Source organism: Diceros bicornis, chromosome 26 (genome assembly GCF_020826845.1).
Source record: "Diceros bicornis minor isolate mBicDic1 chromosome 26, mDicBic1.mat.cur, whole genome shotgun sequence".
In the NCBI taxonomy this organism is placed as follows: domain Eukaryota; kingdom Metazoa; phylum Chordata; class Mammalia; order Perissodactyla; family Rhinocerotidae; genus Diceros; species Diceros bicornis.
The window spans coordinates 29,950,530-29,974,883 of NC_080765.1; the positions used below are offsets into that span (position 1 = coordinate 29,950,530).

General features: G+C 42.8%; 1 protein-coding gene across 1 annotated transcript in view; it reads right to left on the reverse strand.

Annotated features, from left to right (window-relative positions):
* DNAH3 (dynein axonemal heavy chain 3) overlaps positions 1–24,354 on the reverse strand; it is a 167,446-nt gene that overhangs the window by 74,646 nt on the left and 68,446 nt on the right. Inside the window, 13 exon segments of the mRNA XM_058569907.1 lie at positions 1,268–1,397; positions 3,436–3,541; positions 5,551–5,651; positions 8,385–8,626; positions 10,197–10,308; positions 11,543–11,677; positions 12,274–12,493; positions 14,560–14,651; positions 16,527–16,703; positions 17,465–17,578; positions 17,805–17,913; positions 19,416–19,614; positions 22,205–22,319. Coding sequence (XP_058425890.1) covers positions 1,268–1,397; positions 3,436–3,541; positions 5,551–5,651; positions 8,385–8,626; positions 10,197–10,308; positions 11,543–11,677; positions 12,274–12,493; positions 14,560–14,651; positions 16,527–16,703; positions 17,465–17,578; positions 17,805–17,913; positions 19,416–19,614; positions 22,205–22,319 — 1,852 coding nt within the window.

Genomic DNA, 24,354 nt, shown 5'->3' on the forward strand with positions numbered 1-24,354 from the left:
TAGCGTAGTTAACGGTATAGTATCAATGTTAATTTCCTTATCTGATAATTGTACCTTGGTTACGTAAGATGTTAGTATTAAGGAAAGCTAGGTGCAGGGTATATGTGACTATATTCTTTTAGCAATTTTTCTGTCAGTCTAAAATTATTTCAAAATAAATGGCCAAAAAATGTATTTAGTGTTCCTTAATAATTCCTTTTAATTTCAGAAAATCAAATAATATTTAGCCAAAGAAATTCTCCACTCAACTCTTCACCGTGTTACATTTTTGATCTACACCTGTAAAGCTTTTGGAAGAACTGAGCTGAGAAAATATGTTCATGTAGCAGAAGTTGTAAGAAGATCCATCTTGAGTTTGAGTTATATGCAATCTTGAAAAAGAAATAGCATCGAATAAAAGTTCCCCAAATGGCGCTAGCCCAGTGGCATAGTGGTGAAGTTTGTGCACTCTGCTTCGGTGGCCCAGGGTTCACAGGTTCAGATCCTGGGTGCGGACCTACACACTGCTTATCAAGCCATGCTGTGGTGGGCGTCCTACATATAAAGTAGAGGAAGATGGGCATGGATGTTAGCCCAGGGCCAATCTTCTTCAGCAAAAAGAGAAGGATTGGCAACAGATGTTAGCTCAGGGCTAATCTTCCTCACCGAAAAAAAAAAAAGTTCTCCAAATGGACCCATCTTTTGCCATTTCCAGTAGAATTCAGTGAAATTAGATTTACATGAAATAGTTACAGGGAACTTCTCCACGACACTTAAATCAACAGTTCTATGATTTATGTACTTCCCACATCCTGGAGAAGTTACCTAGTTTTTGAGACTAACGTGATCATTTCTCTTATGGTATATCTATATGTTTTGCGAATTCAGATTTTTGTAATCCAAGTTTTCTGAACATGGGAAAACTTCCTATCTTATTTTTTACATAATCTTTTTTCTGAGATACATTCACATGTATCATCTAAATTCATCTCCCTCCAGGATATCCCTATTAGGTAAAGGAAGATAGGAATTATTACTCCCATTGTGTGGATGAGGAACCTAAGAGTGAGGAAGGATAGGGTAATTTGCATAATAATACCAGGGAAATCAATGCAAGATCAAAGCTAGGGCAAAATACATGGACTCTTTCCACCAAACTCTACCATCTATACTCCAAAAGCTTTCTTGTTCTAGACTGAAATGCTAGTCTCATTGTAACTCACCGGGGGAAAAACACGAGTGGGAGCACAACCCACTCCCATCTGGCTTAATAATAGGTAGCACTTACCAAGCAGAGAGGAGTATAGTCGCATCATTGTGAAGGCAAGGTGGATGGGAGATGTTTGGACCACAAATTTACACTGAAGGCGAATAAATTCCAGGCAGGGTTGAACAAGCCACATGAACATGTCATTGACCTGAGAGTAGAAAGTGAGATTTGAAGTTATTATCAAAAAGTGAGTTTAAGACCAAGAGTTTGGTTCACCTCAGGGCAGCCAGAAAGGCTGATAAGACTGTTGATTACTTTTGAGTGTAGGTATATTGGGGAAAGACCACAGGCAGCAAGGCCCCTGCCTCCAGCTTTCTACTTAATGGACTATGCAGCCCATAGGCCATCCCCACCCCTCCCACTCCACTGCCCAGAGCTGGATACTCAGGCTCAGAGCTCCTGTGGGTCAGCTACAAGACACATTAAATGGTTTTAGGACCCAGACATAGTATCTGACTTTGTTTCTATAAAAAAATATTAGGAATTCTAAATAATCGATTTGCAAATGACTGGCATTAGTAAGGTGGAACTCCTGTATAAACTGGCCATAGAAGTGCAGAGCTAAGTAGCTAAGCTCCTTATTTGTGGGTATAATGATTTTTGTCTCTTGTCTCTGTTCCCCACCCCACTTATTCTTTTAAAAATATTACTTGATTCATTTTATCCTCTTATTTTGGTGTTTTTTCATTTTTGTTGTACTTTGTGACTCTCGCTGTAAATTATCCTAAGTTTTTTTTGGAAGTAGGTAGTTCATCACTAAATAAATACATTCATAGGTGTGTGGATACGTATGCATGTATAGATGCATTTATATATATATATATATATATGAATATACATGTGTATATGGATTTGTGGTATATTCACTGAGTCAACAAATATTTATTGAGCATCTACTAATGGCAGTGTAGCAGGTGCTAAGGCTAAATGATGGACAAGATAGACTAGGTCCCTGCCCCCATGGAACTTAACAGTCTTGAACGGCAAAGGAGACAAACAATAAATAACTAAACAAGCAAGGAAATGAATAAAACACTTACAAATCATGGAAAGTACCCCCAGGAAATAAAGATGTTACAATGGAGAATAACAGGAAGAGTTTAAATAGGGTGGTCAGGGAAGGCTTCTTGGAGGAGATCTTTATGTTGAGGCCTACTTGACGAGGGTGAGTCACCCATGAGACGAACTGAGGTAAGATTTCCAGGAAGAGGAACAAAAAGTGCAAAAGCCTTGAGGTAGTGAAACCTGGGGTTTTCTAGGAATGGAAACAAGACCCGAGGGCTGGAGGGTAATGAGTTGAGGCTGAGCAAGAGGGTAGGTGACGAGGTTGGAGAGGCGGTCTGGGCCAGATCACAGTCTCAGAGGCCTGATAAGGACTTTGTGCTAAGGACACTGGGGAGTCCCTGAAGGCTTCCTATGCCTGTGTGTAGACTGGTTTCTGACTGTGCATGTGGACATACGTCTGTATAAATGTACCGGTTTATATATGTTGTACATGCATGTAAATGTGACAGGAATGGGGCTGTCTTACATACATCCTATATAGTTCCCCAGAGTGCTTTCATAGTGGGAAGAGAACCCAACTCAGACTCTTCTTGGCTTCTTCAGTGGGAAACTTTCCTAGGGAACTCTATTAATGCAGGGAAACAAGAGGCACCACAGCACTGGTTCTCCCTTCCTGCTTCCCTGGTCTGAGAGTGTGGTGGGTACCCACCTAACCTGAACATTCACATCTCTTTTAGGCAGGGAAGAAGGGAATGGACACTCTTAGTAGCTGCAATAAAAGCATTTCTAACTGGTTCCAGCTCCCTAGAGGTAGGAGGCACAGTATCTAGGTTATAGGGATGGGGAGTGGCAGTACAGAGAAGAACATGGCTCTTCATAACCCAGTCCATCTTTATAGCAACTCCTAGAGACATTTCTGCCAGTGGAACAATGGCCAAAGGGGTGACAATCCAGCCATCATACAGAACACCTCTCAAGTACCAAAATTCTCCACTGGGGAGCCAAGGAGTTGGAAAAATGGTGGCAGCCACAAAACAAGATAACTGGGGACAAGTAAGGAATTCCCCGCCCCCTTCTTGCTGCCTGGGATTATGAAGGTGAAGATGTGCCTAGAAGGCCTTAGAGATGAGCAGTAAGGAGACAGGGAGGAATGGAAAGAAAAGGGACCTGGAGGATCTCACCAATTCCTTGTGCTCCTCTGTGAGGCTGGAGGGCAGGGTGTCCATGTACGAATCCTTCAGGGGCTTCCAGCCTAGCTGATGGGGCTCCATGTAGATCATCCCACACCTGGCAAGCACAAACACAGGACCAACCTGATTCACATCTGGGCTTCCAAGCATGTAGGGGTGAGGTAAGTGAAGGCAGTCCTGGGAAGGTAAGGGGCTAGAGCTTGGGTTGGGGCACAGACCCTCACTACCTCCAGGCCAAAGAGAAGGTACATACATCTTATCAGGAAAGGATAGAGACCAGTGCTAAGAGCTGGGTCTTGGGAGCCAGAGAGACTTGGATTCAAATCCCAGCCCCAGACCCTACTAGCTGAGTGATCTTGGGCAGGTTTCTTTAGTGACTCTTAACTTCTGTGTCCTTGTCTGTAAACTGAGGAATATAAAAAATATGTAGTTCATAACACTGTTGTAACGGTTACACAAAATGCCAATAAAGAATCTAGCACCATGACCAATACATAGAAGACTGTTAATCAATGGAAACTATTATTATAATTACCATAAATACCCATGTACTGACACGCAACGTTTTATGTAGCACATGTTTTTTTCCATTCTGTTACATCTAGGTGCTCTCTTGTTTGTTACTAATACTGGCTACCATTTATTGAACACCTATTGCATGTCAGGCACTATGATAGGCCCTAATGGCTTTCATCTCTAACTATTCCTCTTCGTGGTCTACATTTTAGACATTAGGAGACCATGGCTCAGAGAGGCTAAGTGACTTGGAAGAGGTCACACAGCTAGCAAGTGGCATGGCCAGAGGACGAGCCCAGTTAGTCTAACTTGCCATGTGCTCTTTCTAAGCCCTCACATTGCCTTTGGGAACATGGGTTGATTTTATTTTATTTTATTTTTTATGGACTTCAGGTGCACAGGATTGGATTAATTATCATCCTTGGCACACTCATCATCAGCCCATGTGTAGCCTTTCTTAGTTAATTGTTTTCAATAATGTAATAAGTGCCCATGAACCCACCATCCAGACAGAAGTGAGAATCTTGACAATAACCTTCATCTAATCATACAGTCCCCCTCATTCTATCCTCCTTACTTTCCCCACCTGAGGTAACACAGTATCTTGAATCTCATGTTCACCTGTCCCTTGATTTCTTTCCCTCTTATATACAGTCGGCCCTCTGTATCCGTGGGTTCCACATTCAACCAACCATGGCCTGAAAGGCCTATGATGGCTGCGTCTGTACTGAACGCGTAGCCTTTTTTTCTTGTCATCATTCCCTAAACAATACAATAAAACAACTATTTACATAGCATTTACATTGTATTAGGTATTATAAGTAAACTAGAGATGATTTAAAGTATACAGGAGGATGTGCATAGGTTATATGCAAATATTAAGCCATTTTATATAAGGGACTTGGGCATCCTTGGATTTTGGTATCTGCAGGAGTCCTGGAACTGATCCCCTATGGATACCAAGGGACGACTGTAGTTTTATAGCATTTCTATATGTTCCTAAAATGTATATATATTTATTTTAATTGTTTTTAACAATCTAAAAGGGGGCACTACACTGTATGTAATATTGTGGGCTTTTACATATAATATTGCTAAGATTTTATCTGTAATTTTACTAAGATTTAGTCATATAGTTGCATGTCAGTACAGTTTGAGTGCTATATAAATATTACAATTTGTGACTTTATTATACTTATTAGTTCATTCCTGTTAATGGGCATTTGGGTTGTTTCCAAGTGTTTGCTATGGTGAACTACATCACAATGAATGTTCTTGTATATGTCTCCTATTGTATACAGGCAAAAGTTTCTTCTGGGTATATACTTAGCAGAATTGCTGGGTCATGAGGCATATGAAGGTTCAGTGTTGGGAGATAATGTCAAACTCTTTTCCAAAGTGCTTGCCTGATTTTAGACTCCTACCAGCACTGTGGATTAAGGACTGATTTTCTGACAAATCTAAGTGACAACAAATAATGCAGGCAATCTGCTAGAGATTAATCACATTTATGGATTTCTAGAGCTGTCCCTCCTGCTTAGCATTAGTGAGGCCATGCCTCCCTCAGGGTGCCAGTACAAGCTGACTGACCTGCTCACAGTGGCTGGGGAGGCCTGCTCCAGGTCGGCTGGCTCAAAGATCAGACTCATCTTGGAGCTCATCTGGATAATCTCTCCACTCATCAAGCACAGCTGAAAGTGCAAAGCAGAGGGGTGGCAAAGGGGTTAAACTCCATATGCAAGAGAGAGGCCTCAGTGGAGACAGAGATGGTTTGAATCCATTCAACAAATATTTCTTGAGCCCTACTATGTGCCAGTCACCATTCTAGGTGCATAGAATAAAATACACAAGAATCCCTGCCCTCTTGGGATTTACATTCTGCTGGAAGGAGATAGATGGTAAGCAAAATATATAGTACATAAAATGGTGAAAGTGCTTTGGAGAAAAATAAAGTAGAAGGGTTGGAGAAGGCTCAGTCACGGTCAGGTGAGCTGTAATTTTAAATAGGGAGGCCAGAGAATCACTGAATAACAGCCTTCGATGAAGGATCAAGAAGTTGTCAGACTACAGCAAGTTTCATGGTTCCTTCCCCAGTGTTTAATATAGAACTTAATTGCACACCTTTATCCTGTTTTACTTGCTCAAGCCTCCCATGAAAGAGTCCTTTAGGAATCCCTCATGGACTGGTCCAGGGCTGGAGTGACAAGAATATCTCCATACATCCTTTTTGGAATGGAAGGAAATACCACTGAAAGTCCTAGTGTTTAGCAAGCATATCCCCGTAGAAAGTAGTGCAAATACACAGGACAGCCTCATAGTACATACAAAGTCAGTGGTGCTGCTTCCCATTTGCCGACAAGGGTTCAAGGGAGACATTTAAGTCACAAGATGGCCTGAAGCCTGGGCTTCAGAGTAAAAGAGGAGACCCCATCACATCCTGCTGCTCATCTAAAGTTATGGGCAAAAAGTTCCTTCCTTGCAGGGGCCGGCCCCATGGTGTAGTGGTTAAGTTCAGCGTGTTTCGCTTCAGCGGCCTAGGTTCATGGGTTTGGATCCTGGGTGCGAACCTACACCACTCATCAGCCACCCTGTGGTGGTGATCCAAATATAAAAAAGTAGAGGAAGACTGGCACAGATGTTAGCTCAGGGCTAATCCTCCTCAGCAAAAAAAAGAGTTCCTTGCACATTACCTGGCCCACATCAAACACATCTGGAAACAGGTCACTACATGTATCCCCAGGAAGGTCATAGCTGTTACAGGGCTGACACCACCAGCAGCGCCATTCTGAACACCAAGAAAAGTAAAATAGATCCATACCCGTGACAGCAGTTTGATTTAGACCCAGAGCCGAGAAGAGCTATCAGGAAATTCACTGATGATGACTCTTTATACTTCTAATTTCAAGACCAACCAATACATCTGTTCAATTAGATTATATAACACAGTCCATATCATGTAATAAAACTTATTTCTATTTTTATATGTTATATAATCAAAATTATGCACATGCTATAATTAGTACATGTGTATAATTTGGATAACTAGGCCTTCCATTGTTGAGCATGATTCACTCTTAGTATTGTGAAATTTAAATGCAGTAGGAGAATATATTTTGATTTGCTAATGATGTTATATTCAGTGTAGGAACGCTTCCTTGAAATGGTGATAAATTTTATTTTATATTATTTTATTTTAACAAACCATTATATAGCACTTGCTATATGCCATGCACTATTATAAGCAGTTTGCAAATATTAATTTATCTAATCTTCCTAACAACACTATGAGGTAGACACCATTATCCCCATTTTACAGATGATGAAATTGAGGCACAGAGAGACTAAATAGCTTGTCTGAGGTTACACAACTGGTAAGTGGCAGGGTCTGGATTTGAACCCAGGCTGCCTGGCTCCAGCATCCAAGCTCTTTAGCGACTACCCTTTCTGTGGCAGAACGTATTTTCCAAAGGTGGCTGCGACAGTCTCTCCCATCCTATGTGCACTTCTGCAACGTGAACCTTGCCCACCTCCATCAAGTGGTAGTCTATTTCTCCACCTCCTTGAATTTCAGCAGGCCCTGTGACTTCTTTGACCAACAGAATTCAGAGAAAGTGATGCTGTGCCAGTTCCAAGCATAGCTCTTAATTTCCTGGAAACTTCCACTTCATGCCTCTTGGAAACCAGCTGCCACATAAGAAGTGCCACTACCCCTAGACCACCAAGTGAGAAGCCCAAGCCATGTGGAGAGGTCCGGAGGATGAGATGCTATTCCGGGGGAGGGACAGAGAGAGAGAGAGAGAGATTGAGAATGAGAAAAAGAGAGAGAGAGAGGCGCCAAGGAGGAATAAGCCTCCAGACACTGAGTGAAGAAGCCATCTTGGATGTGCATCCTCCAGCCCTTGCTCCCCAGCTGACATCGTGAGGATTAGCCGAGCCCAGCCGAGCCCTTCCACAATTCCTCATCTATAATATCAAGAGGAAAATAAATGGTTGTTTTAAGCCACTAAGTATTAAGGTAGTTTGTTATATAGCAACGGATAACCAAAACACATTCCATATATCAGGTACTATGTATATACTATCTCATTTAATTACCAACACTCCTATTTTATTACTAACCTTTTACAAATGAGGAAACTGAGGTTCAGAGAAGTTATGTAACTTGCCCAATACAACACAGCTCAACTGTAGATGCCAGCAACAAGGCATTTAACCACTATACAACATCGTCTCTAAACACATATAGCTTACCTACTACAAGTACAAACAGAAACATAATTCATGAACTGATAACTGTTACTTTCTTGTGGGGCATTTATTCTTGGTGTAATAAATGTATGTACTATATAGTTTTGATCCATCACTCACTTCAACAGAAGAGTTTATACTCATCCATGTAAAGTGATATCAGACTCAGCAGCTACCTTTTTATTGTCATCCAGAACAGTGTTCATGTTTTCAATCCAAACAGCATCCACTGGCCCATCAAATATAATCCACTTGCGGTCATCAGACATTGAAGACGCTTGCTCCCGGAAAGCATTGGCAAGGACTCCGTCTGTCCATTCATGGCTCGCTTGGTCAAAGCACCCATACAGCTGCCCCATGGTGATAGCCTTGGGGTTGATGATCTTGTACTCCACAGCAAACTCCTCCATCTGGTTGGCTAGGCAAGAAGGTCCAACATGAGTTACAAAGGCTCTGGTGAGGCTAGAACATTGGAGAAAAGATAATGACATCTCAAAGACCAGCCAACATTTATGAATATATGATCCAAGGAGAGTCTTAATAAAATCTGTGCTCAGTCCTTACAAAGAGTGGGATGGCTGGAGAGACAATGTGTTAAATTTTTAGGTTATTACAGCCATTAGTTTCTCACCATATTTTCTTCTGAGGCTCATTTCAAATAGGGCAAACATGCCAGTCAGATCCAAAGCAATCTGCCTGGGCCTAAAAGAACTCAAGCAGTAAAGGAGAGAGATGCCATACTGTCAGGCCTCTTGAGGCACCTGGCTCTCACAGCTACCCTAAGAACCTTGGCTTTGACTTGAGATGAAGAAACAGCTGACAAGGAAAAGATTCTGGAAAATCACGGTTATTTTCTTTTCTCCATCTGAAGGGCTAGTTTAGCCCTGAAACCTCTTCTTTAGCTGCTCAATAAGCATCAGTTGTCCCCTCAGAAATGCACACTGTTGGAGTTCCAGGACCCAACCAGGATATACAGGCTAATGGACAGCAATTCACACGTATTTAATAACAGAAAATAACCACACTTTTACATGATCCTTCAAAGTAAGGAAAAGTTGGAGTGCCTAAGCCATGAACTAAATAAAATAAATTCTGCATTTCTGCAGAATCCTGAGGTAAAGACAATGGAGCAGCCTCCTTTCTCTTCATTTAGTTTCCTAAACTATATTCAAATGTCAAAATTATTACTTAAGTTTGAAATGTCCAAATTAGTTATTAAGGCAAAGGTAGCCCCCAAAACAAAAACCTCAAAAATCCAACAGCAACTCAATTATCAAACGTTATTAGAAAAAAATGTTATTAAAGTACTGGAAGGGACCATGTAAACAATGCACAACAAGGCACTGCTTTTCAAAACCACAGGCTTGCATTTTATATATATATATATAAAACCAAAACTGTTTCTCTGGCCATAAACATAGCTTCCATTTGTTGAGTAGGCACCATGCTAGGTTATTTACTTGCATAATCTCATTTAATTCTCACAACAATCCCATTTTACAGCTGGGAAAATAGAGGCTGAGAGGGGTTTGGTGATCTGCCCATGGTCTGGGGTCTGATTCAAAAGTCTGAGGTCTTATCCTCCAAATTAAATGGAAGGAAGGAAGAAAGAGAGGGAGGGAGGATAAGAGGGAGGGAGAAAAAAAGGGAAAAAGAAGGGAAGGAAAAAGAAGGGAAGAAGGGATGGAAAGGAAAAAAAAAGGAAAAGTGGCAGGAATTTCTCTCTCATTGGGAAATCTTTGGAGAAGCACTGTTCAGCATTTGAGAAAATTCCTCCAGCCCTAATGATATGCACACAGAATCCCTTGTTAGAAGCTCCCTCTCCCCTTTATCGTCTGCCTGCAGACATCTGTGTGCCATGTTCTATTTCTGGCTCTGACGCCACAATCCAGGGATGGCAAAACTAACAGCCTGGCATTATCTCCATGGAGTCAGCCAGCTGAGAGGGGAGTCCTATCTTCCCTGGAAGCCAGGAATGTGAGCTTTACCTGTGTGTAAATCCCCCAGAGCTGCAGCCAACACTTTATAAGCACAGGTCTTGCCACCCATGGGGTCTCCAACAATCATATAGCCATGTCTTACCAGCATCATCTCGTAGATCTGGGAGGAGAATCATAGAAGTTAATCATGGCAAACCCCCCCAAACTGCAAGTTAGTCAGAAGTCAATGAGGAATGAGGGATTGAAAGAGGATTCCCACAGTCACTCCTACCTCTAGTAAACTGCAGTCCTTTTCGTGATCTATTGTTTAAATATCTTTTGGATGAATAAATATATGTGTGTGTCTCAGATTATTTAAGGGATGGAAATAGCTGCTCTGCACCTATCTATATGTTAAGCATCGAGTAACTTACCTAAATTCTTTCATTTAATCCAGTCACGTATCATTAACCATCATTGGATGGGATACTGAGCCCAAGAGAGGTTAAGTAACCTGCCCAGGCTCAGTGGTGGAGCCAGGGTTTGGACGCAGGGCTATCTGACTTCAATGCCTCTAATCTTTTCATTATACCATTTCCATTTGCTTTTAAAGAGGAAAAGGAAACAATGGTCATTTTAGCAAATTGCACTTATATTGGAAACTTTCTTTCTCACAGCCTAAATGCTGTTCTGACTTGATTAGAACTCTCAGTAGATGAACACCTATTTTCCAAGCCAGGCCCCACGCTGTAAAATAGAAATAATCTTCTCTGTAATTGGTTCGGGGATGGTCACATGACTTTATCAGCACAATTCAAAGCTAATCCTGAGACCTGCTGACGCCACTGGGAGAGTGATGCTCCTTTTCCTTCTGAGTTTGAACCTGGGACAATCTAAGTCTGAGGCTGCTGGGGACCCAACTGAGAATGAAGTTTTATGCAAAGAGAGACATAGCCCAGAAATGGAGAGAGACAGATTCCTGATGACATTATCTGAAAACTTGGATCCTGCTGTGCTTGAAGCCAACATATTCCTGGACTTTTCAAGTTAGCTAAGTGAATAAATTCCCTTTTGTTGATTAAGGCAGCTTGAGTTGGCTTTCTATTATTGAAAACCGAGAAAGTCCTGAGGAGTTCAAAGCCCAATGCCCCCAAAGGTTTTATTTCATCCCTAAATTAAAAAAAGAAACCCCAAAGAAGATGGTCATAGGAAAAATATTGGATTTTAAACTTCAACTCTTGGAAATGAAAGCTGAAGGCACAAGAGATTGTTAAGTGTTTTCATCCCTACCTCCGTCTCTATTCAGGCACCTCTGATTGCTGTCTGTTAGTTCCAATCTGCCATAACTCTATCCAATTCCTGACTCCAGCAAACAGTAAAACAGGTACATTCCCATATGGGTGCAAAGAACCAACCTGGATAATCTTCCCAATAAACCAAGGTACTGGCTGGAGTTTCATCTTTTGGATGTTCTCATTCAGTACTTCCATAAAAACTTCATAGTCTGGCTTTGGAAGAACAACTCCAGGAAACAAATCTGATATAATTCCCTGTTAACAAGAATTTGAGAGAAGGTGGAAAAGATGAATTACCAGATACATGACCTCAACATTTTCTAAACGAGATCTATAGACAGCAGAAATCTTTGAAAAATTTCAAACCTCACTTTTATACACCAAAACCCACCCAAAATTACAAATTCCAACACTATCTGTAAAACCGATTTCCCTCCCAAATTATTTTACAATGCAGCAAATATTTCATGAGTCTGTACTATCTTCTAGTTATTGCATTAGGAATAAACAAGATAGTCATAATCCATGGAGCTCACAGCCTGGTAAGGAAGATAGGCATTAATTAATTACAAATGAAAACCAAGTAAATTTGATTAAAAAAAAAAACAACTACCCAACCCAACAGCAAATACTATTCTCTCAGTAAAACCATTTTTATTAAAATCAGGAACTAGACTGAGATTTTGCTATCATCATTATTATTTAACATCTGGGGGAGGGTATCTGGCAACAGAGATGCTAGCTGGAGATGGAGAGGTGTCATGAGATGGAAAGGAGGCGGAGAGGGTGCCAGAGAAACATTTCGTCTTCAGAAGCTGAGGTCCAGTGGTTGGTCCCAAACCACTACCTACCTGAAACAGAGGGACATCTTGAGCCAAGAATTTGGCCAGATTGACATCAAGCAAGGCCCGGAGCAGCAGGACACTCTCATTCTCCTCCGGGTACTTGAGCTTCAGGTTGCCAGCAGCAGTGAGCACAGACTTGACTGCACGCATGCCATAGTCATAGTGATGCTGAGAGGAGAGTTGCTCCGAGCACAGGCGGTAGGTCGCCACAATCTTCTGGGCAAGACTGGAAGGGCAAAGACAAGTCTGCGGACCCCCAGAGAGGAGCACATCCTGCTCAACAGACATTCTCAACATGCCTCAACAAACCAGGCTTGCCCACAGACTTGATGGAGAAGCCCTATCATTTGAAGGCCTTTTAATGGAGTTACCATAATGAGCTAACTCTCTTTCCAAGGTAGAATGAAAAAAACCAAGCACATATAAATACGTATAATATGTACTGTATAAGAAATTAAATGTGTATATACTTTTATATGTATATATAAATGTATGTGTACACACACACACACACATTTGGGAAGAATACATCAAACTATTAACTATAACAATGTTAATCCCCGGAGAGTGGAACTAAGGGTCACTGAGGGGACGCTCACGTTTTGCATTTCTGTAATGTTACTTTTTTTTTTTCACTGTCCATGCTTTACTTTTTTAAGGAAACTAATTCACAATTTAATATACTCAGCACACAACACATATAGACTCATGTGCACTGCCATTTCTAATGCTTCCTGGGTACACAGCTAGACCACATTTCCTAGCCTCCCACGCACTCATGGGGTGGCCACACCACTGAGGCCTACCCAGTGGCGTGTGAATGAAAGAGAAGTATGCCACTTCCAGGGCTGGTCCATAAAAACCTTCTCCATGCTCATGTGTTGTAGCTGTGGGATATAAGCATCCTGAGTCCCTGACTCATCCCTTGCGGAAGAACTGCCCCTGATCACAAACACCCATTTTGGATTTCCAATGAGTGAAAAATACAGTTTTGCTATGTTAAGCCACTGGGATCTGGGGGTCAGGGTTACCCCACCTAATATACTTATGCACATTCCCCATGAGGGGCTCCTCTCTACAAGACTAATTTACTTTATTTTTTTATTTTTTGTGAGGGAGATCAGCCCTGAGCTAACATCCGTGCTAATCCTCCTCTTTTTGCTGAGGAAGACCGGCTCTGAGCTAACATCTATTGCCAATCCTCCTCCCTTTTTTTTTTTTTTTTTCTTCCCCAAAGCCTCAGTAGATAGTCGTATGTCATAGTTGCACATCCTTCTAGTTGCTGTATGTGGGACGCGGCCTCAGCATGGCCGGAGAAGCGGTGCATCGGTGCGCGCCTGGGATCTGAACCCGGGCCGCCAGTAGCGGAGCACGCGCACTTAACCGCTAAGCTACCGGGCTGACCCAGACTAATTTACTTTAAAAGCAAAGACTCTGTGTTGCTCACCAGCACCTAGCACAGGGCTGGGCATAAGGCAAGCAGCTCAATAAAGGTTTGCCAATTGAATAAATAAATGAATTGAGTGGGCAAATCAATGTAATCCAGGTCTCCTACAGAAAAAATAAATTAAACCTCATGATTGAAACAGTCTCTTGGCCCAGGAAAAGTGACACATTCTATTGAGAATCTCTGCAGCCCCATGGATTAAGCCAGCCACAAAGACACTGAAGGCCTTGTGGACACATCTGCGGTAACAAAAAAATCAATTAATTATGGCCAAGACAATGTAAAAAGACAAATGTAAAATTTGGAATAGATAAAAGCCATTTTACAATGAAAATTCATAACTCTTGGTGTGTGTGATGAAGACAATGATGTGTGCGTGTGTCTTGGAAAACTGAGTAATACTTGAATGAAAGATAATCCAGTTGGTTGATTATAGTAAATAGATGTTATACTGGTAACAATGTTAATTCAAAATTATATTAAATTTTCCTCTTAAATCTTGGAATAATTTCATGTTTTTCAGTCTTGCCTTAAGCTGTTTAGGAACGTGTGTGTGTGTGTGCGTATGTTAGAGTGAAGGGTGGGGAGGAGGTGAGTGGCTGCATTCTTTCACAGAAGTCCAGGTGTGTGCAGAGAGAGAGGAAGCCCTGTCTTGGGACTCTGGGCCATTTCCCAGTCAGGGATGGGGTCAGGACCAAGACCAGGGCTATGTGTTTTCAGATCAATTTGTGAGCAGAAGCCTATTTCTCAAGTTCCTCTCTTTTTTTCCAATGGGCAACCCAACTTGAATCCAACACACAAAAAGCCACTCTTTCAGGGCCTTTAGAAAACCAATGTTAACATACTTTCTGGAGTCCAGGAATCCCATAGAGTAGAGAGAGATTTCTCCAATGAGGGCATAATCTGGCACCATCATGGCCACTGTCCGAAACAAGGCCTGGAAAAGAAACAGCCACTCAGAACCTAAACACATACCATGAACACTGGGGAAGGCACATCTACAGAGGCAAAGAGAAGTAGCATGATCATTCAGGCCACTCCAGTGACAATCAAGGAAAGGAGGGCTGGGAGACAAGTCAGTGCAGAGGGATCATCTTCACTGGACAGAGCCACTGCTCCACTCACCTCCCCACTGGTCCTGTCCAGGTACATGTTGTCATATTCGGGCCCTCCATGGTTGTGAGGAAGGCCTTAGGTGCTGGTGTCCTAACAACACTTCATTCTCCTATGCCAAATGGGCATCACTCAACTACTGGAGCTTTCCAGTGCTCAATATGGACAGCAGAAGTCATTTAGGAATGCAGGATTATTATGTATCAGAAGCATTCCGAAGTCAGATCTTGATTTGAGTCCTTGTTCTGCTACCTACTAGCTGTGGCAAGTTATGTGACTCTCTAGACCTCAGGTCGTTCATCTCAAAATGGGCTAACAACTGTACCCCCTTCATAGTTATCATGAGAACAAATGATCACATAAGTGAAGTGCTTAGAAAAGTATGTAGCACATAGTGAGTGCTCAGTAAACATCAGCTGTTGTTATTACTGCCTTAGATCTTAAAGGAGAAGTGACTTGCCTAAGTCACTTTTTTTTTTTTTTTAAAACACTCCAATGCCAATTTATTTTTAAAAAGGGTTCTGTGTAATTCTATGGTTTGTTTGCCCTTTTTTGTATAATTGTACAACTTTTGAAAATTACGTAAGTTGTAATGCTCTAATACTATTAATAGTCATTCAGAAAAAACTTTCCCTCCCTCCCAACCACCATCCGGGGGAATTAAAAGTCCTGAAAAGTGGCCAATTCAACATGGCCTCTACCCCGATAGAAATAAAAAGCAAAAAGAATGAGAAGAAAACAGAAATCGACTAAGAGATATGTGGCCAGTGTCTCTCAGGAGTGGTGCCCTGGCTGTTGCCTGGGGTCGTGAAAGGAAGAGCCTGCAGCATGCAGCATGGCAGCCAGGAGACCTCGCAGCCACATCTTCCTCACTCCGGCACATCCGTGTCCCAACCTACGTGTCATGGAAATCCTTCAGCAGGGTTCTCCTCCGCTGCTCTGCTATGTGCATCTGGTTCTCTAAATCCCCTCTGTCATAGCTGTCCGCACGCTCCACTTTCCATGACAGGTTTTCAATCTCAGCCTCCAGCTGAGCCTGCTGGTATTCAAACAGCTTCTTCCTGGGTCCAGATTCCATGTAGTATGCATACGGGTATGTGTATTGCAGGGTGTATCGACACTTGGCCAAGAGCTTGGCAGCATTCTGTAGGTACTGCCAGTCGATCCACGTCCCCAGATTATTCATGACCCTCTCCTGAATCTTTTCATGAATCCGCTGGTATGTCTGTGCCTCCAGCTGTAAGCTCTTATTGTGGTTTTCCCACCTCTCAGTTAGTTAGAGACAGAGCCAGGAGTAGAACCCAGGCTTCCTGACACCAACCCCTGGTGCCTTCTAGTATACCACACTGTCTCATGAAAGTTGCTTGTGTAGATCTAACATGGAGAGCTAACATGCAGATCTCTCATTCACATTACCGTCTGATCCCTGCAGACACTCTTGTCCTAGTGTGCACTTTTCCTAGTTGTTTCTGGTTATTATGCATATAAGAACCATCCTCCAAGAGACCTTGTTGGGGAAGTGGTTGTGTCAGAACATAACCATGTACCATCTTACTACCACTGAGACCCCATTATTACTTCTCACAGCTGAAAAATGCCACCTGGTTCCATTATTGGGTTTCTCTGTGAGACCCTTGGGTATTTCCAGAGGTTTCTATACCATAAAGTACACACAGCATTTATACACACTGATGTTTACCTTGAGGTTATCTGGCAGCTCAGCCCTGCCAGCATACCCGGGGTTCATGGTGATGAAGACAGCGCAGGTTGGGTTCAGCGAAAGCTCCGTGCCTTCAAAGATGAACATCTTTAGCTTCCGGATAATGGCTTGTTGAATGCTGAGAATCTGCTGAGCTACCACAGACAACACTTCCACCTGGGGTGAGAATGGCTGGCTGATGTGGGCTCCTGCTCCTGAGAGCCACTCACCCCACTCTGCCAGAGTCCCCTTCACTTAGCAAAGAAAGAACTTAACCATCTGAGAACCACATCTTCACATTCAAAATTAGGAGCATGATTTTGGGTTTTGGTAAAGAAAAAAAAATTGGTGCATGTGTGTGTGGTGTGCGTGAGTGTGTGTGCGTGTGAGTAGTTTCCGTAGTAATTTATCTTTGTTCTAACACCTAGCATAATGCTTTACCCGTAGTAGGTATTCAAACAGTGTTTACTGTTTACACGTAAGTGCATGTTTACACTTCCTGACTTAAATTCCCCACCCAAATAGAACTACTTACCCTCTCTTTTGTGAAGCCTCTTTTGTACCAGTACTATAGACTTCTATAATATTCTATTTGTTTCATTTAATTTTTATTTCCCTTTTAGACTGTAATAGTCTAGAGGGCAAAACCATTGCTTACTCATCGTTGTATCATGAACATACGCAGAGTATCTGACATATAGTAGCTGCTCAATAAATTTTTGAATGAGCAAGTGAATGAATGAATATGATGAGGGTGCATATGTGTATAAAATATTCATTTTGTCTCCTTGGGGCTGTTTTTGTTAGGTTCATTGAGTACCTACTGTGTGCAAGAGGCCATGGAAGAGACATAAGGCCCTATCATTGAGGAGCTGAGAGCCCAGAAAAGGGTCCCTGCACGTCTAACCCTCTGTTCTGTAGCCTACTAGCAGGGTTACCTCAATCCTGTTGAACTCATCAAAGCAGGCCCATGCTCCAGCCTGGGCCAGCCCCTTGAAGAACTTTCCCATGGCTTTGTAATCCAGACCATCTGAGCAGTTGAAGACCACACACTAGAGAGAGGGAGGATGTGGGCACCATTCAGGATGGGTTCCCTCATATCTGGATTACTCTGCACAGTGAAACAGGGGTGGGGCTCCTCACGTGCTGTTCACTGAAGGAGCTGGGGCCCCACTCTGCCTGTTACACTACACCATCTTGAACTTCATGCCAACTTCCCTGGACACGGGTCGAGAGAGGGGTGGGAGAAGAGGAAAAGGATGGGTGGCCTTTCCCTACCTGCTTGGCCAAAGCTTTGGCCAGATCTTTGGTGGTTTCTGTCTTGCCTGTCCCAGCTGGACCCTCTGGAGCTCCCCCAAGGTTCAGCTTCAAAGCTCCCATCAGTGTCCTAAGGGGAAGAAAATAAGAACTCAGTGCCCGAGTCCTAAGACACAGGAAAGAAACTGACTTTTGGTTTATTTTATTTTGACTCACACAAATAGTTTAAAATTTTTCCCTGATTATATGACCAATATATTATCATTGTAAAAAATTCTGTTTTACTCAGCATTGTAAGCTCAGAGCCTGGCACAGTGCCTGGTGCATGGGTGGCACCCATAAGCATTTGTTTGAATGAAAGATTGAGTGAATAAATGAATACATATGTATATAAATGAATCAAATGAAAGTAAAAAATCCTTATAAACTCCACATTCCAAAGATCACCAATGCTAATGGAATGATGAAAATAAAACCTTCCACTAGATTAAGAACTCTTGAGTTCAGCACCCGTATTTGATTCAGTTCCATATTCCCAGAAAACTAATATAGTGCCTGGCACATGGTAGGGGCAAGATAAATGTTGGAAATAAATTACGTGTTAACTGTGTTTCCACAGGCCCTTGTATGAGCCTCTATAATTTCAGTTAACACACTATCTTGTAATCATTTGAGTATGTCTACCTCCCCAACCCCATTAGATTGAGGGTTCCTGGAGGTCATGCATGGTGCACAGTAAAGTTCAAGAAATGGTTGTTGAATAATGAATGCAATAAATCAATAAGTGAACAGCAATCACAGAACATAGAAAACAAGTGCTCGAGGTCCTTGGAAGGAGAAAATACTCAAGTATTATCTTTTTTTTTTTTTATAATTTTATTTATTTATTTATTTTCCCCCAAAGCCCCAGTACATAGTTGTATGTCATAGCTGCACATCCTTCTAGTTGCTGTATGTGGGACGCGGCCTCAGCATGGCCGGAGAAGTGGTGTGTCGGTGCATGCCCGGGATCCGAACCCGGGCTGCCAGCAGCGGAGCGCGTGCACTTAACCGCTAAGCCACGGGGCCAGCCCTCAAGTATTATCTCTACAATTGAAAAAACATTCCACTGTAAAGACTATACAAAAATCAAAGAAAATCTAAACATCACAAAATTGACAAATTCACAATGTTCAGATTTTTAATGTTATGAATTCCAAGGAAATGGAATCTCTCCATCAGACAGAGCTTCCAGAGCTGGCAGAGCTTCCAGACTCCCTGCCTGGGTCTGTCACCTGGCCCCTTTTCTATCTCTTGGCCTGGGATCTCCAGGCACCATCTTGATTCCTGCTGTTGGAGAGCTGTCTAAGTACCGTGCCATTTTCAAGGACAGGCACCAATGTTGTGCTTATTGGTCTGACTACGTTAATTTGCATTAGGACTCCTACTGGGTTCTCTTTTCTGGCCTAAGGCCTAGTTTCCATGCCCACCGGTGGGGCCATGGTGACCAAAGGCAAAATCCTAAAATCTGAGGACCTGAAATGAAGAGGGTAAAGGTAACCAATTCAAGATGCACCTACCTTCTCCCCCAGAAGGTTTTCCTTCTGGAGTTCTCTATTCACCCCTCAGGTCTGGGGGAGCCCTGGAGTTTACCTGTAGCAGCGGTCGGTGAGGGGTGTAATCACCAGCCGGGGCGAGTTTCCCAGGTACTCATAGCCATACAGGGCTTCTGTAGTGATCATCTGCACCTGCACATCCTTTGCCACCCAGTAGTAGCGCAGCTGCGAGATCCACTGGAAATCATTAAGATCACAGATGCTGTCCTCAGATAACTTGGCCACCACATCACGAGCTGTTAGGACACAGACACAGAAAAACACCCATGCAGAGCCATCAGCATCCTCCCATCTCCACAGACTCCACAGAAGAGGTCTGAGATCATCATCAAGGCCACTCCTCACTCTCCGAACGATTTCAGGCTCAACTACCCTCCTCAACCACCCCCAACTTGCAGGCAACAATATCCTTCAGCAGCTGGTCTTTGCTTCTCCCAGTGAGTCAGGCAGAGAATCTGCTGCACTGTCTGCTCTCAGGCAGTATAGCAGAGGCATTAAAAGTACATACTCTGAAACTGAACTGCCTGGGTCTAAATTCTGGTTCTGCCATTAACTAGCTATGCGACTTGGGGCAAGTTACTCAATCTTTCTGTCCTTCAGTTGCATAATCTATAAAATGAAGGTAACACAGTACCCAGCTTATAGGGTTATTATGAGGATTAGATGAATATATATATATATACACACAAATATATATACACACATATACATATACACATAGATAAGTATCTATATATATACACATATACACAGATAGATAGATAGATAGATAGATAGATAGACAGATAGATAGAACTGTGCCCGGTATATAAAAACATTATATAAGTACTAGCTACCATTATTATTCCTAAATTGTTGGGGGATTGACTCAGAGGGCTTTGCAATATGTAGTTACCCCAAATGCTGTCATATCCCCAATATGATCCTTTTGGCCCTGCTCCAGGCCTCTACAATATCCTAGGAGAATACAAATATATACAAATGTATATCAGCTTGGCCTAACGGAGTTGGCAACGGAAGGGGTCCCACGAATCCATGGTTAGATGTATTCTTTCTATCTGGGGGCCTGAAAAACCAGCTGAGAGATACATTTCTAGGTTTCCTTCCTTTTCTCACAGAATTATGAGCCTAATTTAATCTTCTCACAGTGATGGGAGCCCCAAAGTCAAAGAGTGGACATATGTTTATGAGAATTATTATTATTATTATTATATTATTATTATTATTATTTTGTGTGTGTGTATGTGTGTGAGGAAGTTCAGCCCTGAGCTAACATCTGATGCCAATCTTCCTCTTTTTTTGCTGAGGAAGACTGCCTCTGAGCTAACATCCGTGCCCATCTTCCTCCACTTTATATGGGACGCCGCCACAGCATGGCTTGACAAGAGGTGCGTGCGTCGGTGCACGCCTGGGATCCGAACCTGTGAACCCCGGGCCGCCGAAGCAGAATGTGCACACCTAACCACTTGCAACACCGGGCCAGCCCCAAGAATTATTATTTTTTAGGTAACTCTTAGGGCAAGAGCTATTAAGATCTCAGAACTAGTACAGCAGCTCGAAATTAGGATCTCAGAAACATAACGTTGCCAAGGGACACGTCTGTAAGTATACCACCTCTCTGTGAGAGAAATCTTTATTACAGTAAAATACAAAACTCTGCAGAGAAGAGTCCTTGAAGAAGATTACACCAATGGCTCTTCCATTCTTCCCAAGGAATTTAATTTCCCTCCAGGTTCTTGAGAGAATCCAGAGGTAGCAGGAGGGGGGCTCTGTATGAGACCCAAGAGGAAGGTGAATCTCAAGGGACTGAGTTGGGGATGCCTTCGCTATACAGTGTGCGTGTGCACATGTTCATGCAAGAGTGTGTGTGCATGTGTGTGTGTGTGTGTGTGTGTGTGTATGAACTCAACACTGTGGGGAACCCTGAGCAGTAACGCCTGCACTTATTATTACTCCTACCTGGAGTAGATACGCGGCCAGATGAAGATCGCATTCTCCCTTCTCTCTCCCTGATTTTATGCTAGTCTATCCAAAAGAAATCAGACTGAAATGAGCATCCACCTTAAGGAGAATAAGATGCCACGAAATGCCAGTAGGATGTTGGCTGTGTGAGCAAGAGAGACACTGTTCCCAGGCAACCAGCCTGGTCCAGCCCTAGTTTCCTTGGTGATGATGGAGTGAGGGTGTGGGGGTGGTTTGTTTTATATAAAGACTCCAGTTCTTCCTCTTCCTCATCTTCTTCTTTTTATTTTAAGGAAGAGCTGGAAGGCATCATCTCTCACCCACTCCCTCCCTGAGTCACTGCCCATTTTCAGTCTCTTAGGTTTGGAATCAGACAGACCTAGGTTCAAATTACAAAGGAGCCTCTGCTACTTACTGGCTGTGTACCTCTCAGCAAGTTATAGACATCTCTAAGCCTCAGGTTCTTAATCTGTGAAATGTGTATAACAAGGAGATAATGTATGTCAAGCACTCAGCACAAAGTTTGGCACCTGGTGAGTATTCAAAAATATTAGCTATGGTCAGTGCAAAAACATCATTCCAACTTGGTGAATCTCATAAATGGTCTTGGCCATCACTGTCTCAGTAAGAGCACTGCTTGGAGGGTTCCTGGAAATAAGTTGGGGATCGGAGGGGAAAACATAAGGCAGAGATACTCAGAAGCATTGGCTTCTCTCCTTACCCCACAACCTTACTCTCAGTTGGAGAAGTTTCTCCCTAATGGGAAGAGAGACCTTGAGTCACTCCATCTGGGAGAAGGGAGACAGGCAAGCCTGGCTGCTATTCCTGGACAGTCAGTATTGCCAGGGGAGTCTCCTTGCTTACCATGGACATCGATGACCGTGAGGGCCCCGAGGGTGAGTCGAGCCCCGCTGCTCAGCTTCCCTCGTACCAGCTGGACAATCTCTGCAATCTGATCATTGCTCTTTTTCAGAAAATCCTGGCAGGGGCATAGGAGCGGACAACTGGTTAACGTGGATTCTCCTCTAGTAACCCGTTCTTGGGTAATGGCACCATCCAACACCCCATGGCCCAAGCCAGACACCTGGATGTCATCCCTCAAGCTCCCTTTCCCTCACCCCTAGTCATCAACCTCTAGATGAATTTCAAATGTATTATGCTAACTGAAAGAGCCAAATTCGAAAGGCTAGATACTGTATGATTTGATTTTTATGATATTGTGGAAAAGACAAAACTACAGGGGTATGAAACAGATTGGTAGCTGTCAGAGGCCTGGAGTAGGGGAAGGGGTTGACTACAAAGGGCAGGAGGGAATTTTGGGGGGTGTGTGGAACTGTTCTATATCCTGATTTTTGTGATGGTGGTTACATAAATGTATGTGTTCATCCAAACTCAGAACTGTACACTAAAAAGGGTGAATTTTACTGTAAATAAATTATACAGTAAGTCAGAATCAACAAAAAAGAATCTGAAATTTTTTCAGATTAAAGGAGACACAGAAGATGTGAAAACTAAATGCATATAAACAAGTAATCCTGGATTGGATCCCGGACCAGACAAAAAGACATTATTGGGGCAATTGGCTACATTTATATGAGCCAATTTAAAAGGTCTATAGATTAGCTATTAACATTGTACCTTGCATCAATGTTAGTTTTCTGATTTGGATAACTGTGCTGTGGTTATATAAGATGTTAATACTGGGGAATCTGGGGCCAGCCCCATGGCTTAGCGGTTAAGTGAGCGCGCTCCGCTGCTGGCGGCCCGGGTTCGGATCCCGGGCGTGCACCGAAGCACCGCTTCTCTGGCCATGCTGAGGCCACGTCCCACATACAGCAACTAGAAGGATGTGCAGCTATGACATACAACTATCTACTGGGGCTTTGGGGGGAAAATAAGTAAATAAATAAAATTATAAAAAAAAAAAGTATTGGGGAATCTGAATGAAGGGTGTATGGGAAGTCTCTGTATTATTTTCACAACGTTACTTGTAAGTCTGACATTATTTCAGCATAAAGAGTGAAAAAATAAAAATGATTTTAAAAAAGGAAAAAAAGTGAGACCACCCTAGGTTCAAATCTCATCTTCCCCACTTTCTAGTTACGTGGCTCTGGGCAATGATTTTAACTCTCTGAGTCTCAGTCTCCTGTTCTATCAAATCTAGATAATTACAGCTACCTCTTAAGCTGTTTGGAGGAGTAAATGAGATAGTATATGTGAAACATTTGGCACAATGTGAAGAAAGCATCCAGTAAATAGTGGTGGTTGTGTTCATTATTAACAATAAAGTCCCTGACACATAGCAGGAAAAAAAGAAGGCTTTTGAACGCCTCCCTACTGCCCCTGGCGTGTCTGTAATGCCCTTGGTGCTGGGGCTGCTCCCCACATCTCTCTCTCTCTCTCTCTCTTTTTTTGTGAGAAAGATCAGCCCTGAGCTAACGTCTCCCAATTCTCCTCTTTTTTGGCTGAGGAAGACTGGCCCTGGGCTAACATCCGTGCCCATCTTCCTGCACTTTATATGGGAGGCCGCCACAGCACGGCCTAACAAGCACTGCATCGGTGCATGCCCGGGATCCGAACCCAGGCCGCCAGCAGCGGAGCGCACGCACTTAACTGCTACGCCACAGGGCCGGCCCCATCACCACATCTCTCTTAACCACACTCATTCCACAGCTCTTCTGAACCAAAGTGCCTTCAGTTGCTAGAATGCACCAAGCTTTTCATCTTCAGACTTGTGTACATTCTGGTCTCTCTCTCTGGAATACCCTTCCTCCTGTTTTTTGCTTGGCTAATCCCTATTCATATTTTATGTCTCCTCTTAGACAACACTTTTCTGGGAAATCTTTCCCAATCCTAACCCCTCTCTTACTTCTCTCCTTCCTCCCTATGCTTCCTGGATCCCTGTACTTTCCTTATTACAGTTTTATAAAAGAGATTTTTTGTGTGTGTGTGAGGAAGACTGGCCTTGAGCTAACATCTGCCAATCTTCCTCTTTTTGCTGAGGAAGACTGGCC